We start from the raw sequence: 17,694 nt of genomic DNA, 5'->3' as shown, positions 1-17,694 counted from the left end.
GATACCATAGTTGGTATTAAATAGTTAGATACCATAGTTGGTAATAACTAGTTAGCTACCATAGTTGGTAATAACGAGTTAGATACCATAGTTGGTAATAACTAGTTAGATACCATAGTTGGTAATAACTAGCATGTTGTTCTCCAGATATATAAATATTATAAGCCACGGACAAGCTCAATACAGTCAGGAAGGCTCAATCAAGTTAGGGAAGCTCAATCAAGTCAGGCAAGCTCAATCAAGTCAGGCAAGCTCAATCAAGTCAGGCAAGTTAATCCAAACACAGATAAATGATTTGTAATGATTTCAAATAGTATTTGAACCCAGGTCTGGTGGTCTGAGAGTAAAGCAGTTTATCTGAAAGCTTCCCTCCTGTCTGCTCCTGAGAAGATAGAAGATGGCGGTGTAGATTACCTTGTCCCTGAGGTAGGGGCTTGGTGATGTTGTAGACCAGCTTTTCACTGGGCGTCTCAGAGTCCACAAAGGACAAAGCTGTGGGTGTTAGCACGGTCACACGATCTTCCAGCGCCTGCATGGACACACACACACAGACGGGCACACACAGATACACATCAGCATGCACTCAGAGACGAGCAGTAACACACACACTTACACTCAACCCACACACACACACACACACACACACACACACACACACACACAGTCCACCCAACACACAGACACACAGTCCACCCAACACACACACTCACACTCCACCCAACACACACACACACACACACACTCCACCCAACACACACTCACTCCACCCAACACACACTCACTCCACCCAACACACACTCACTCCACCCAACACACACACACACACACACACACACACACACACACACACACACACACACACACACACACACACACACACACACACACACACACACACACTCCACCCAACACACACTCACTCACCCAACACACACACACAGACACACAGACACACACACACACACACATTCCACCCAACACACACACACACACACACACACACACACACACACACACACACACACACACACACACACACACACACACACACACACACACTCCAGCAATATTCAAACCTTGTCTCTGAGTTTTTAAGCAGATTATGTTTCCAACAAGACCATTAAGTAATTAAGTATTTACTGCAAGACAATATAAGAAATAAATTACATTTTTTTTGTCCTAGACTAAAACCGACAGGTTTGGTTCAAATCCAATACAACACAACACAGAGTGAAACCCTCTGAATTGTCAAGTATTGTAGACTTCCACTATTGTAGATTTTCACTAGGCACTGTACATAATCTAAGACTCTAAGACAGTAGATAGTGTATTTTTGTCCATCGTCCTGTTTTACCGTTATCTGTAGGTCGCAGGCGGGGGCCAGCTGGGGGAACCCTGGGAGTTCAGGCATCACTCCGATGGTGAAGGTCTGAGCATCACTGAGCGTGTCTGGGGACCCCTCACTAGACACCTGGAAGAGGAAGACATTTTGAATCACACTATAATTTCAAACCTCTATCATCAGTTTTAACCATAACCATAGTCTCTCGTGGACAGACACACATGACATAAACGGCATCGTAGCGTCTGTCAGCTGACTGTTGGAAGTGACTAAGTAACGAGGAACTGTGTTTCGATTCGCTGATTTTGCATCACTGATCATTTGGACAAATCACGATTCGAATTTCGATATTTTCGGAAAGGGGAGGGGACATTTGGTCCATAGAGTTGCCTAAAAAACAGCAGATAGAAACTTCACAAGTCGTGTTAGTGTCTTTCTCCTGACCCCCCCCCCCCCCCCCCCCCCCCCACACACACACAGCACCTAATCTAGCATCTGACGCAGTGACACTAGATTTTAGTTCGGTGGTTCTGAGATTAGCCATGACCAACAGAAGAACTGTAACAAGTAGCTATAGTAAACGGTAGGTCTAAACCTGTTGTTAGCTATGGTAAAGGGTAGGTCTAAACCTGTTGTTAGCTATGGTAAAGGGTAGGTCTAAACCTGTTGTTAGTTATAGTAAACGGTAGGTCTAAACCTGTTGTTAGCTATGGTAAAGGGTAGGTCTAAACCTGTTGTTAGCTATGGTAAAGGGTAGGTCTAAACCTGTTGTTAGCTATGGTAAAGGGTAGGTCTAAACCTGTTGTTAGCTATGGTAAAGGGTAGGTCTAAACCTGTTGTTAGCTATGGTAAAGGGTAGGTCTAAACCTGTTGTTAGTTATAGTAAACGGTAGGTCTAAACCTGTTGTTAGCTATGGTAAAGGGTAGGTCTAAACCTGTTGTTAGCTATGGTAAAGGGTAGGTCTAAACCTGTTGTTAGCTATGGTAAAGGGTAGGTCTAAACCTGTTGTTAGCTATGGTAAAGGGTAGGTCTAAACCTGTTGTTAGCTATAGTAAAGGGTAGGTCTAAACCTGTTGCTAGCTATGGTAAAGGGTAGGTCTGAACCTGTTGTTAGCTATGGTAAAGGGTAGGTCTAAACCTGTTGTTAGCTATAGTAAAGGGTAGGTCTAAACCTGTTGTTAGCTATAGTAAACGGTAGGTCTAAACCTGTTGTTAGCTATAGTAAACGGTAGGTCTAAACCTGTTGTTAGCTATAGTAAAGGGTAGGTCTATAAACCTGTTGTTAGCTATGGTAAAGGGTAGGTCTAAACCTGTTGTTAGCTATGGTAAAGGGTAGGTCTAAACCTGTTGCTAGCTATAGTAAAGGGTAGGTCTAAACCTGTTGTTAGCTATGGTAAAGGGTAGGTCTAAACCTGTTGTTAGCTATAGTAAACGGTAGGTCTAAACCTGTTGTTAGCTATAGTAAACGGTAGGTCTAAACCTGTTGTTAGCTATGGTAAAGGGTAGGTCTAAACCTGTTGTTAGCTATAGTAAACGGTAGGTCTAAACCTGTTGTTAGCTATGGTAAAGGGTAGGTCTAAACCTGTTGTTAGCTATGGTAAAGGGTAGGTCTGAACCTGTTGTTAGCTATGGTAAAGGGTAGGTCTAAACCTGTTGTTAGCTATGGTAAAGGGTAGGTCTAAACCTGTTGTTAGCTATAGTAAACGGTAGGTCTAAACCTGTTGTTAGCTATAGTAAAGGGTAGGTCTAAACCTGTTGTTAGCTATAGTAAACGGTAGGTCTAAACCTGTTGTTAGCTATGGTAAAGGGTAGGTCTAAACCTGTTGTTAGCTATAGTAAACGGTAGGTCTAAACCTGTTGTTAGCTATAGTAAACGGTAGGTCTAAACCTGTTGTTAGCTATGGTAAAGGGTAGGTCTAAACCTGTTGTTAGCTATGGTAAAGGGTAGGTCTAAACCTGTTATTAGCTATGGTAAAGGGTAGGTCTAAACCTGTTGTTAGCTATGGTAAAGGGTAGGTCTAAACCTGTTGTTAGCTATAGTAAAGGGTAGGTCTAAACCTGTTGCTAGCTATGGTAAAGGGTAGGTCTAAACCTGTTGCTAGCTATAGTAAAGGGTAGGTCTAAACCTGTTGTTAGCTATGGTAAAGGGTAGGTCTAAACCTGTTGTTAGCTATGGTAAAGGGTAGGTCTAAACCTGTTGTTAGCTATGGTAAAGAGTAGGTCTAAACCTGTTGTTAGCTATAGTAAACGGTAGGTCTAAACCTGTTGTTAGCTATAGTAAAGGGTAGGTCTAAACCTGTTGTTAGCTATAGTAAACGGTAGGTCTAAACCTGTTGTTAGCTATGGTAAAGGGTAGGTCTAAACCTGTTGCTAGCTATAGTAAAGGGTAGGTCTAAACCTGTTGTTAGCTATGGTAAAGGGTAGGTCTAAACCTGTTGTTAGCTATGGTAAAGGGTAGGTCTAAACCTGTTGTTAGCTATAGTAAACGGTAGGTCTAAACCTGTTGTTAGCTATAGTAAACGGTAGGTCTAAACCTGTTGTTAGCTATGGTAAAGGGTAGGTCTAAACCTGTTGTTAGCTATAGTAAACGGTAGGTCTAAACCTGTTGTTAGCTATGGTAAAGGGTAGGTCTAAACCTGTTGTTAGCTATAGTAAACGGTAGGTCTAAACCTGTTGTTAGCTATGGTAAAGGGTAGGTCTAAACCTGTTGTTAGCTATAGTAAACGGTAGGTCTAAACCTGTTGTTAGCTATGGTAAAGGGTAGGTCTAAACCTGTTGTTAGCTATAGTAAACGGTAGGTCTAAACCTGTTGTTAGCTATAGTAAACGGTAGGTCTAAACCTGTTGTTAGCTATGGTAAAGGGTAGGTCTAAACCTGTTGTTAGCTATGGTAAAGGGTAGGTCTAAACCTGTTGTTAGCTATGGTAAACGGTAGGTCTAAACCTGTTGTTAGCTATAGTAAACGGTAGGTCTAAACCTGTTGTTAGCTATGGTAAAGGGTAGGTCTAAACCTGTTGTTAGCTATAGTAAAGGGTAGGTCTAAACCTGTTGTTAGCTATGGTAAAGGGTAGGTCTAAACCTGTTGTTAGCTATGGTAAACGGTAGGTCTAAACCTGTTGTTAGCTATAGTAAACGGTAGGTCTAAACCTGTTGTTAGCTATAGTAAACGGTAGGTCTAAACCTGTTGTTAGCTATGGTAAAGGGTAGGTCTAAACCTGTTGTTAGCTATAGTAAACGGTAGGTCTAAACCTGTTGTGGACCTGTTGTTCATCTAGAACTAGTAACTATGTAGTCCATTGCTTATGACCATGTAATGAGCTGCTAAGGAATGTATGTAGCACAGTATAGCATTATAATGATTATATAGTGAAACTATTGAACATGACAGCAGTTTTACTAAGTTCATCTGCCAAGTTATTTCATCCTGTAGCCTCTAATTTTCACACCGCGGATTTGACGTGTAGCCACACATCTCAATAAAAGGGCAAATAAAGAGAAAAAGATACTGACACGGTGTCATACTTAATATTTAATAGTATCTCCCAACACCCATTCCATAGAAGGTAATCTTGTCCTCCAGACAGCAGATCACTTTGAATATTAATGTCAAATTAATATTTTGAATATTTTCTTTTTTAATTATGTCAAAAGAAACTGCTTGGAAGATGACAGAATTCGCGCACGATGAAAATATCTGACGATCTGAGTTTAGACAGGGTCATAACTGTCCTGTTATCATGATGAGACACTTCAGAAATATATTATTTTGCTTTAACCTTAGCGGATGGTGCCAAAATGTTGAGAGAGAGAGAGCGAGACAGAGAGAGAGAGAGAGAGAGAGAGAGAGAGAGAGAGAGAGAGGGACAGAGTGAGAGAGCAGAAAGAGTGGAGAGAGAGATAGAAACAGAGAGACAGAGAGAGCAAGAGAGAGACAGGTGGAGAGAGAAAACGATAAAACAAGAAAACGAGAGAAGGTTTAAATGGCTGTGATCTCTCTCTATGTTCTTGGCTGCTGATTTGCCTTGTTGTGCCAGGCTCTATGAAAGCTGTTAGCTTAACCTGACTGCTACACAGCCATTTGTTATGGCCTAAACGCTGCTGAGCGCTGAGTCTACTTCACAAGGATAATCCCTAACGTAGCACTAATTTGTGAGTAATTTGGTTCCATTTTCACCAAAATGCAGTAAGATGAGACAGAGAGAGACAGAGAGATAGAGAGAGAGAGTGATATATGTATTTCTCTGTGCCGTACACAGTGCCCTCAGAAAATATTCATACCTCACTTTTTACACATTTTGTTGTGTTACTGGTTGAATAAAAAATGGATTCAATGTAGATGTTTTTGCCACTGACCTACACACAATACTACTTAATGTCAAAGTGGAATTATTTTTTTCGACATTTTTACAAATTAATAAAAAATGAAATGCTGAAATGTCTTGAGTCAATAAATATTCAAGCCTGACCCAAAACTTTTAAGTAGACATTGAATATCCCCTTGAGCATGGTAAAGTATACACACAGTCACTACAAGGGTGGGACTGGATGGTTTTCAGAGATAGATGGGAGGGGTTGAGGGTAGCTGAAGGGTGGGACTGGATGGTTTTCAGAGATAGATGGGAGGGGTTGAGGGTAGCTGAAGGGTGGGACTGGATGGTTTTCAGAGATAGATGGGAGGGGTTGAGGGTAGCAGAAGGGTGGGACTGGATGGTTTTCAAAGATAGGTGGGAGGGGTTGAGGGTAGCTGAAGGGTGGGACTGGATGGTTTTCAGAGATAGATGAGAGGGGTTGAGGGTAGCTGAAGGGTGGGACTGGATGGTTTTCAGAGAAAGATGGGAGGGGTTGAGGGTAGCTGAAGGGTGGGACTGGATGGTTTTCAGAGATAGATGGGAGGGGTTGAGGGTAGCTGAAGGGTGGGACTGGATGGTTTTCAGAGATATATGAGAGGGATTGAGGGTAGCTGAAGGGTGGGACTGGATGGTTTTCAGAGATAGATGAGAGGGGTTGAGGGTAGCTGAAGGGTGGGACTGGATGGTTTTCAGAGATAGATGGGAGGGGTTGAGGGTAGCTGAAGGGTGGGACTGGATGGTTTTCAGAGATAGATGAGAGGGGTTGAGGGTAGCTGAAGGGTGGGACTGGATGGTGTTCAGAGATAGATGGGAGGGGTTGAGGGTAGCAGAAGGGTGGGACTGGATGGTTTTCAGAGATAGATGGGAGGGGTTGAGGGTAGCTGAAGGGTGGGACTGGATGGTTTTCAGAGATAGATTCATTACTTTAATCAATTTAGAAGACAGGTGGAAGAACAAAAATATATTAAAATAAGATCAAACAAATATATATATGGGGGATTGGAAATGATGCAGACAATTACATTGATAGAATCCACAATCTATCTGCGATATTAAAACTGATTTACCTCCTAAAAAAATGTAAAGACTTGAGAATGGATGGCTAAGAAGAATGGCGGAGGAGAGGAGGGAGAGGTACAATGAGGGAAAAGGAATGGAGATGGAAGTAAGAATTTGGAAGTAGAGAGGGATATGCAGAGGAGAAGAGAAGAAGAGAGAAGGAGAGAGGGATACGGAGAGGAGAAGAGAAGAGGAGAGAGAAGGAGAGAGGGATACGGAGAGGAGAAGAGAAGAGGAGAGAGAAGGAGAGAGGGATACAGAGAGGAGAAGAGAAGAGAAGAGAGAAGGAGAGAGGGATACGGAGAGGAGAAGAGAAGAGAAGAGAGAAGTAGAGAGGGATACGGAGAGGAGAAGAGAAGAGAAGAGAGAAGGAGAGAGGGATACGGAGAGGAGAAGAGGAGAAGAGAAGAGGAGAGAGAAGGAGAGAGGGATACGGAGAGGAGAAGAAAAGAGGAGAGAGAAGGAGAGAGGGATACGGAGAGGAGAAGAGAAGAGAAGAGAGAAGGAGAGAGGGATACGGAGAGGAGAAGAGAAGAGGAGAGAGAAGGAGAGAGGGATACGGAGAGGAGAAGAGAAAAGGAGAGAGAAGGAGAGAGGGATACGGAGAGGAGAGGAGAAGAGAAGAGAGAAGGAGAGAGGGATACGGAGAGGAGAAGAGAAGAGGAGAGAGAAGGAGAGAGGGATACGGAGAGGAGAAGAGAAGAGGAGAGAGAAGGAGAGAGGGATACGGAGAGGAGAGGAGAAGAGAAGAGAGAAGGAGAGAGGGATACAGAGAGGAAAAGAGAAGGAGAGAGAAGGAGAGAGGGATACGGAGAGGAGAAGAGAAGAGGAGAGAGAAGTAGAGAGGGATACGGAGAGGAGAAGAGAAGAGGAGAGAGAAGGAGAGAGGGATACGGAGAGGAGAAGAGAAGAGGAGAGAGAAGGAGAGAGGGATACGGAGAGGAGAGGAGAAGAGAAGAGAGAAGGAGAGAGGGATACGGAGAGGAGAAGAGAAGAGAGAAGGAGAGAGGGATACAGAGAGGAAAAGAGAAGGAGAGAGATAGAAATAAGAAAGTAACAGAGTTGAAAAAAAGCTGTAGAAGACAGGGAGAAAGAAAGAAAAGAGAATGCAGGAGGAAAAGAAAACGGACCGTGGAAAGATTGTTTGTGAGTTTATGCCCAGTGAACCTGAGGCAGGCAGGCAGACAGGCCAGCTTGGCAGACAGGTGGATGGGTAGGTGGACAATGGACACACAACCACAACTAACCTGGAACAGGAAGGTGTCTCCTTCCGTCATGCCGGTGGTGCCAAAGTGTTTGTACCACACAGTGCCCTCGTTCACATCCTGCTGAGTGAAGGAGGAGGTGGGGGTAGAGCTCCTGTCGTCGGGAGAGGGCTGCCAACCTTCCAATGGGCCGTCGGCTGGCATTGGCACCAACAGCACTTCACCTGGAGGGAGGAGAGGGAGAAATAGAGAAGAGGGAGGGGATAGATGGGGGAGAGAATCAGGAAGGGAGAAATAGAGAAGGGGGGGGTGGGGGAGAGAATCAGGAAGGGAGAAATAGAGAAGAGGGAGGGGATAGATGGGGGAGAGAATCAGGAAGGGAGAAATAGAAAACAGGGAGGGGATAGATGGGGGAGAGAATCAGGAAGGGAGAAATAGAGAGGAGGGAGGGGATAGATGGGGGAGAGAATCAGGAAGGGAGAAATAGAGAAGAGGGAGGGGATAGATGGGGGAGAGAATCGGGAAGGGAGAAATAGAAGTTAAGGGAGAGGGGAGAGAGAATCAGGAAAGGAGAGAGAGAAACTCCATTCAATTAATCAAAACAGGAACATTTTACATTTGGCTAGAAATTCAAAAGGAAATGATCTCAACAAAGAAAAATGTCCTCCTGTGTGCTACCTATATCCCCCCACTGGAATCCCCATACTTTAAATAAGACAGCTTCTCCATCCTGGAGGGGGAAATCAACCATTACCAGACCCAGGGACATTTACTTGTCTGTGGCGACCTAAATGCCAGAACCGGACAAGAACCTGACACCCTCAGCACACAGGGGGACAAACACCTACCTGGAGGTGACAGCATTCCTTCCCCGATATGCCCCCCTAGACACAACTATGACAACATAACCAACAAAAACAGGTCACAACTCCTGCAGCTCTGTTGCATGCTGGGTATGTACATAGTCAATGGTAGGCTTCGAGTGCACTCCTATGGTAGGTAAACCTAGAGCTCATCTCTTGGCAGTAGTGCTGTAGACTACATTATCACTGACCTCAACCCAGAGTCTCTCAGAGCGTTCACAGTCAGCCCACTGACAACCCTATCAGAAGACCACAGCAAAATCACAATCTATTTGAACAGAGCAATACTCAATCATGAGGCATCAAAGCCAAAGGAGCTGAGTAATATTAAGAAATGCTATAGATGGAAGGAATGTCATTTGGAAAACAACCAAAAAGCAATTAGGCAACAACAAATTCAATCCCTTTTAGACAATTTCCTGGACAAAACATTTCACTGTAATAGTGAAGGTGTCAACTTGGCAGTAGAAAATCTTAACAGTATATTTGACCTCTCAGCTTCCCTATCAAATCTACAAATCGCAAATAGAAAATCGAAGAAAATAAACAACAATGACAAATGGTTTGATGAAGAATGCAAAAATCTCAATTGAAAAAAAATAAATCAAAAAAATTTATTGAGAAACCTGCCCAACCAAAAACATAGAGACCCAGAAAACCTGAGTCTACGCCTTCACTATGGTGAATCACTAAAACAATACAGAATTACTCTACGGGAAAAGAAGGAACAGCACGTCAGAAATCAGCTCAATGTAACTGAAGAATCGATAGAATCTATACACTTCTGGGAAAATTAGAAAACACTAAACAAACAACAACACGAAGAATTATCTATCCAAAATGGAGATGTAAACCACTTCTCCAATCTTTTTGGCTCTATAACAAAGAACAAACAGCAAAAACATATACATGATCAAATACACATCTTAGAATCTACTATTAAAGACTACCAGAATCCACTGGATTCTCCAATTACCTGGAATGAACTACAGGACGAAATAGAAACCCTCCAACCCAAAAAGGCCTGTGGTGTTGATGGTATCCTTAATGAAATGATCAAATATACAGACAACAAATTCCAGTTGGCTATACTAAAACTCTTCAACATCATCCTCAGCTCTCAGCTCTCTGGCATCTTCCCCAATATTTGGTGCCAAGGACTGACACCTTAATTGACAAACAAACAGACCAAAACAAAGGCAAAGTTCTTATCCTTTGTTGATTTCAAAAAAGCCTTTGACTCAATTTGGCACGAGGGTCTGCTATACAAACTGATGGAAAGTGGTGTTGGGGGAAAAACATACGACATTCTAAAATCCATGTACACAAACAACAAGTGTGCGGTTAAAATAGTAAAAAAACACACACATTTCTTCCCACATGGCACTTCACCATATATATCAATTAATTGGCGCGGGCACTAGAACAGTCTGCAGCACCCGGCCTCACCCTACTAGAATCTGAAGTCAAATGTCTACTGTTTGCTGATGATCTGGTGCTTCTGTCACCAACCAAGGAGGGTCTACAGCAGCACCTAGATCTTCTGCACAGATTCTGCCAGACCTGGGCCCTGACAGTAAATCTCAGTAAGACCAAAATAATGGTGTTCCAAAAAAGGTCCAGTCGCCAGGACCACAAATACAAATTCCATCCAGACACCGTTGCCCTTGAGCACACAAAAAACTATACATACCTTGGCCTAAACATCAGCGTCACAAGTAACTTCCACATAGCTGTGAACGATCTGAGAGACAAGAAGGGTCTTCTATGCCATCAAAAGGAACATAAAACTCAACATACCAATTAGGATCTGGCAAAAAATACTTGAATCAGTTATAGAACCTATTGCCCTTTATGGTTGTGAGGTCTGGGGTCCGCTCGCCAACAAAGAATTCACAAAATGGGACAAACACCAAATTGAGACTCTGCATGCAGAATTCTGCAAAAAATATCCTCAGTGTACAACATAGAACACCAAATAATGCATGCAGAGCAGAACTAGGCCGATACCCACTAATGATCCAAATCCAGAAAAGAGCCATTAAATTCTACAACAACCTAAAAGGAAGTGATTCCCAAACCTTCCATTACAAAGCCATCACCTACAGAGAGATGAACTTGGAGAAGAGTCCCCTAAGCAAGCTGGTCCTGGGGCTCTGTTCACAAACACAAACAGAGCCCCAGGACAGCAACGCAATTAGACCCAACCCAAAAAGATAATTACTTGACACATTGGAAATAATTAATTTAAAAAACTGAGCAAACTAGAATGCTATTTGGCCCTAAACAGAGAGTACACAGTGGCAGAATACCTGACCACTGTGACTGACCATGACCATATTAGAGGCACATATTTCCCTCACATTATACAGATTTATTTTCCCTTGTGTACTTTAACCATTTGCACATCGTTACAACACTGTATATAGACATAATATGACATCTGTAATGTCTTTATTCTTTTGGAACTTCTGTGAGTGTAATGTTTACTGTTCATTTTATTGTTTATTTCACTTTTGTATATTATCTACTTCAATTACTTTGGCAATGTTAACATATGTTTCCCATGCCAATAAAGCCCCTTGAATTGAATTGAATTGAGAGAAGGTAAGGGAGAGGGGGAGAGAGAATCAGGAAGGTAGAGAGCGAGAGAGAGAGAGAGAGAAGGTAAGGGAGAGGGGAGAGAGAATCAGGAAGGGAGAGAGAGAGAAGGTAAGAGAGAGGGGAGAGAGAATCAGGAAGGGAGAAAGAGTGGGTAATTCGATAATTAGGGGTTTGAGAGAGGTGTGGGAGGTAAAGGGAGAGTCAGAAAGACAAACTAACATCATCACCATCTTAACAGTGTGAGTAAGCAGAAACAGGAGCATGTTTGGGGGGGAGGGGGTAAGGCCACGTATCGTACCGTATTTGGGGCTTCCTTTGGAGCTCACTATGGTGTAAATGATCTGGTCATCGCTGGCACCCTGATACTCTGTCCTCAGATACCTCTTCCCCAACTGTACCATGCCTCCCTCTCTCACCCACGTGACGGGTACCGACAGAACACGAGGAGCCTGGGTAAGCTGTAAAAACACAAGATATGTAACAATTATTATTTATTTTCAATGGCAGATATTGTTTGAAAGTACTGTAACTCAAATCAGTTATTCAGCCTGAGGCCCAACCCATGGGGACGTCTGATTCATTATTCGTATCGGAGCAGGAAGTTGTCTCATCCTGCCAACCAACATGCACCGTCCTCACCAATTCAGGTGTGCATTTTTCTCTTAATTGAGTTAATGACCCGGCACAGGTGTTCTCAGGCCAGCCATGTGAATCACAACAGCATAGCAGCAGTATGAAAAGCCCAGAGTCAGCTGTCAGCAGCAACAAAGAGAGACAGAGAGAGAGACAGAGAGCTGCTGTTCCTCTGAGCAGCAACAGAGACACACAGAGAGCTGCTGTTCCTCTGAGCAGCAACAGAGAGACAGAGAGCTGCTGTTCCTCTGAGCAGCAACAGAGAGAGACAGAGAGCTGCTGTTCCTCTGAGCAGCAACAGAGAGAGACAGGGAGCTGCTGTTCCACTGAGCAGCAACAGAGACACACAGAGAGCTGCTGTTCCTCTGAGCAGCAACAGAGAGAGACAGAGAGCTGCTGTTCCTCTGAGCAGCAACAGAGAGAGACAGAGAGCTGCTGTTCCTCTGAGCAGCAACAGAGAGAGACAGAGAGCTGCTGTTCCACTGAGCAGCAACAGAGACACACAGAAAGCTGCTGTTCCACTGAGCAGCAACAGAGACACACAGAAAGCTGCTGTTCCTCTGAGCAGCAACAGAGAGAGACAGAGAGCTGCTGTTCCTCTGAGCAGCAACAGACACACAGAGAGCTGCTGTCCCTCTGAGCAGCAACAGAGACACACAGAGAGCTGCTGTCCCTCTGAGCAGCAACAGAGACACACAGAGAGCTGCTGTCCCTCTGAGCAGCAACAGACACACACAGAGAGCTGCTGTTCCTCTGAGCAGCAACAGAGAGAGACAGAGAGTTTCCGTTCCTCTGAGCAGCAACAGAGACACACAGAGAGCTGCCGTTCCTCTGAGCAGCAACAGAGACACACAGAGAGCTGCTGTTCCTCTGAGCAGCAACAGAGAGAGACAGAGAGCTGCTGTTCCACTGAGCAGCAACAGAGAGAGACAGAGAGCTGCTGTTCCTCTGAGCAGCAACAGAGAGAGACAGAGAGTTGCCGTTCCTCTGAGCAGCAACAGAGACATACAGAGAGCTGCCGTTCCTCTGAGCAGCAACAGAGACACACAGAGAGTTGCCGTTCCTCTGAGCAGCAACAGAGACATACAGAGAGCTGCCGTTCCTCTGAGCAGCAACAGAGACACACAGAAAGCTGCTGTTCCTCTGAGCAGCAACAGAGAGAGACAGAGAGCTGCCGTTCCTCTGAGCAGCAACAGAGACATACAGAGAGCTGCTGTTCCTCTGAGCAGCAACAGAGAGAGACAGAGAGCTGCCGTTCCTCTGAGCAGCAACAGAGACATACAGAGAGCTGCTGTTCCTCTGAGCAGCAACAGAGAGAGACAGAGAGTTGCCGTTCCTCTGAGCAGCAACAGAGACACACAGAGAGCTGCCGTTCCTCTGAGCAGCAACAGAGACACATAGAGAGTAACGCTGACCAAAGAGAGAAGTCAGCTTACATACCAAATGGCACCCTATTCCCTATACACTGAGTGTACTAAACAGAAAACAAAACTGATCCCTTATTTGATGGCACATGTTACATCCACTTCAAATCAGTAAAGGGGAGGAGGCAGGTTAAAGAAGGATTTTTAAGCCTTGAGACAATTGAGACATGGATTGTGTATGTGTGGCATTCAGAGGGTGAACGGGCAAGACAAAATATTTAAGTGCCTTTGAAAGTGGTTTGGTAGTAGGTGCCAGGGGCACCGGTTTGAGTGTGTCAAGAACCACAATGCTGCTGGGTTTTTCACACTCAACAGTTTCCAGTGTGTATCAAGAATGGTCCACCACCTAAAGAACACCCAGACAACTTGACACAACTGTTGGAAGCATTGAGTCAACATGGGCCAGCATCCCTGTGGAACGCTTTCAAATGGAGGCTGTTCTGAGGGCAACTCAATATCAGGAAGGTGTTGCTAATGTTTTGTACACTCACTACTTTTGACCGGGGCCCATAGTCGAGGATAGGGTGCCATTTGGGATGAACCCAGAGTGCTTAGCCCTCTGAGGTGGAAAGTCATCCATCACCGTCTCATTAAAGACTAATTACTCTCCAGCTCTCTCCATGATCCGTCTCTCAGGAGCTCCTTTGTACCCCGGCTAGGACAAGGCTTGACAAGGCTTGGCACCGATGCCGACTGGGTCGGGTGGGGAACAGTTGGAGAGAGAGCTTTTGATGATGGCAGTATTTCGCGTTTTGCCTAAAAAAAAACCCTGAGAGAGATCAACCAACTGTACTCGGAGTCTGCTGCTGCACGGGGTAGCATCTCAAACACGTCTACAGTGGTTCACTTGGTAACCTCTCCTTTGTCTACACAGATGTAAAAAAAAAAAAAACATGGAGGACGCTATGCTTACAGCTGTCAGGTTCACATCAGCAGATGAAGGGAAGGGAGCGAGGAGAAAATGAGTGATTGAATAGACATTTTCTTTTATTTATTTTTTTAAATAAGTGCATTATAAATCTTCAACTTAAGTCAAGGAGGTTCTCTTAGCATTATATCTAGTGTCTATCTTCAGTCATATACCAGCACACTGCTTGACAGAGAGCAGAATCAGGTGTTACAACTGGTGAATATGTGATGTATGTGAGGGAGAAAGGGACGGAAGGAGTGATATGGATTTACAGAGTGAAAAAAATAAGAGAAGTAGAGAAGAGGGGGAGTAGGAGAGGAGAGGAGGAAAGGTGTGTGTGTGTGTGTGTGTGTGTGTGTGTGTGTGTGTGTGTGTGTGTGTGTGTGTGTGTGTGTGTGTGTGTGTGTGTGTCTAGGTGAACATACTCCTCCTATAGGCTAGGCTATATTTATTACTCCACTTTCCTAATATTAAGCACATTACTTATCTTTACAACAGGAGTACAGGTTACCTGGCTGACATGAAAATGAATCACTGGAAAATCGTCTTCATTTGGCTATTTTTAAGTGCATAGATGACATGTATTTTACACACGGTCCACTCTAAATCAAAACGAATTTCACAGACACAGTGCCAGTCAAAAGTTTGCACGAACCTACTCATTCAACTATATAATTACTTTTTTTTTATACCAAGAGCGCAAATCTGTCATCGAGGAAAAGGGTGGCTACTTTGAAGAATCGCAAAATTTTAAATATTTCTAAAATAAAATATAAACACTTTTTTTGGTTACTACATGATTCCATATGTGTTATTCCGTCATTTTGATTCCTTCACTATTAATCTACAATGTAGAATATATTATTATGAATATTATTTAGTATATGAAAAGACAACATTCATTGGAGAATAGTCTGATGGGTGCCAATATTGGCCGATGCAGGAAGTCAAGAAACCATGAAGCCTTTTTCAAATCATAGTCACACACTTCATACAGCCTAGACCATACGTAACCCTAACCCTAACCCTAGACCATACGTAACCCTAACCCTAGACCATACGTAACCCTAACCCTAACCCTAGACCATACGTAACCCTAACCCTAACCCTAGACCATACGTAACCCTAACCCTAACCCTAGACCATACGTAACCCTAACCCTAGACCATACGTAACCCTAACCCTAACCCTAGACCATACGTAACCCTAACCCTAACCCTAGACCATACGTAACCCTAACCCTAGACCATACGTAACCCTAACCCTAGACCATACGTAACCCTAACCCTAACCATACGTAACCCTAACCCTAGACCATACGTAACCCTAACCCTAACCCTAGACCATACGTAACCCTAACCCTAACCCTAGACCATACGTAACCCTAACCCTAGACCATACGTAACCCTAACCCTAACCCTAGACCATACGTAACCCTAACCCTAACCCTAGACCATACGTAACCCTAACCCTAGACCATACGTAACCCTAACCCTAGACCATACGTAACCCTAACCCTAGACCATACGTAACCCTAACCCTAGACCATACGTAACCCTAACCCTAGACCATACGTAACCCTAACCCTAGACCATACGTAACCCTAACCCTAACCCTAGACCATACGTAACCCTAACCCTAACCCTAGACCATACGTAACCCTAACCCTAGACCATACGTAACCCTAACCCTAGACCATATGTAACCCTAACCCTAGACCATACGTAACCCTAACCCTAGACCATACGTAACCCTAACCCTAGACCATACGTAACCCTAACCCTAACCCTAGACCATACGTAACCCTAACCCTAGACCATACGTAACCCTAACCCTAACCCTAGACCATACGTAACCCTAACCCTAGACCATACGTAACCCTAACCCTAGACCATACGTAACCCTAACCCTAACCCTAGACCATACGTAACCCTAACCCTAGACCATACGTAACCCTAACCCTAGACCATACGTAACCCTAACCCTAACCCTAGACCATACGTAACCCTAACCCTAGACCATACGTAACCCTAACCCTAGACCATACGTAACCCTAACCCTAACCCTAGACCATACGTAACCCTAACCCTAACCATACGTAACCCTAACCCCCTACGTAACCCTAACCCTAACCCTAGACCATACGTAACCCTAACCCTAACCCTAGACCATACGTAACCCTAACCCTAACCCTAGACCATACGTAACCCTAACCCTAACCCTAGACCATACGTAACCCTAACCCTAGACCATACGTAACCCTAACCCTAACCCTAGACCATACGTAACCCTAACCCTAGACCATACGTAACCCTAACCCTAGACCATACGTAACCCTAACCCTAGACCATACGTAACCCTAACCCTAGACCATACGTAACCCTAACCCTAGACCATACGTAACCCTAACCCTAGACCATACGTAACCCTAACCCTAGACCATACGTAACCCTAACCCTAGACCATACGTAACCCTAACCCTAGACCATACGTAACCCTAACCCTAGACCATACGTAACCCTAACCCTAGACCATACGTAACCCTAACCCTAACCCTAGACCATACGTAACCCTAACCCTAACCCTAGACCATACGTAACCCTAACCCTAACCCTAGACCATACGTAACCCTAACCCTAACCCTAGACCATACGTAACCCTAACCCTAACCCTAGACCATACGTAACCCTAACCCTAACCCTAGACCATACGTAACCCTAACCCTAACCCTAGACCATACGCCTATACGTTTGGCTAAGGTTTGGTTTCGCAAAACACAAAAAAAACTGGCCAAATAACTTCTTAAAATGAAGCACGTTATTTTGCTTTACCAACCCGGAGTAGAGCCTACCTGGTATGCATAGGAGGTGAGTTAGTGGTATACATAGGAGGTGAGTTAGTGGTATACATAGGAGATGAGTGAGTTAGTGGTATACATAGGAGGTGAGTTACTGGTATACATAGGAGGTGAGTTAGTTACTGGTATACATAGGAGGTGAGTTAGTGATATACATAGGAGGTGAGTTACTGGTATACATAGGAGGTGAGTTAGTTACTGGTATACATAGGAGATGAGTGAGTTAGTGGTATACATAGGAGGTGAGTTACTGGTATACATAGGAGGTGAGTTAGTTACTGGTATACATAGGAGGTGAGTTAGTGGTATACATAGGAGGTGAGTTACTGGTATACATAGGAGGTGAGTTACTGGTATACATAGGAGGTGAGTGAGTTACTGGTATACATAGGAGGTGAGTTAGTGGTATACATAGGAGGTGAGTTACTGGTATACATAGGAGGTGAGT

The 17,694-nt window shown here is 44.1% G+C and overlaps 1 protein-coding gene across 1 annotated transcript in view; it reads right to left on the bottom strand.

Moving 5' to 3' along the window:
- Positions 1 to 17,694, bottom strand: part of LOC139389341 (extracellular matrix organizing protein FRAS1-like) — a 342,095-nt gene that overhangs the window by 74,729 nt on the left and 249,672 nt on the right. Inside the window, exons 32-35 of the mRNA XM_071136017.1 lie at positions 11,721 to 11,880; positions 7,998 to 8,179; positions 1,355 to 1,471; positions 415 to 529 (exon numbers count right to left, since the gene is read on the bottom strand). Of these exons, the coding sequence (XP_070992118.1) occupies positions 415 to 529; positions 1,355 to 1,471; positions 7,998 to 8,179; positions 11,721 to 11,880 (574 nt within the window). The remainder of the gene's footprint in view (positions 1 to 414; positions 530 to 1,354; positions 1,472 to 7,997; positions 8,180 to 11,720; positions 11,881 to 17,694) is intronic.

The sequence above is a fragment of the Oncorhynchus clarkii genome, chromosome 30 (genome assembly GCF_045791955.1).
Source record: "Oncorhynchus clarkii lewisi isolate Uvic-CL-2024 chromosome 30, UVic_Ocla_1.0, whole genome shotgun sequence".
Classification (NCBI taxonomy): Eukaryota; Metazoa; Chordata; class Actinopteri; order Salmoniformes; family Salmonidae; genus Oncorhynchus; species Oncorhynchus clarkii.
Note: the sequence above shows the minus strand (reverse complement) of the source record. Positions and strands in the feature narration are given on the sequence as shown.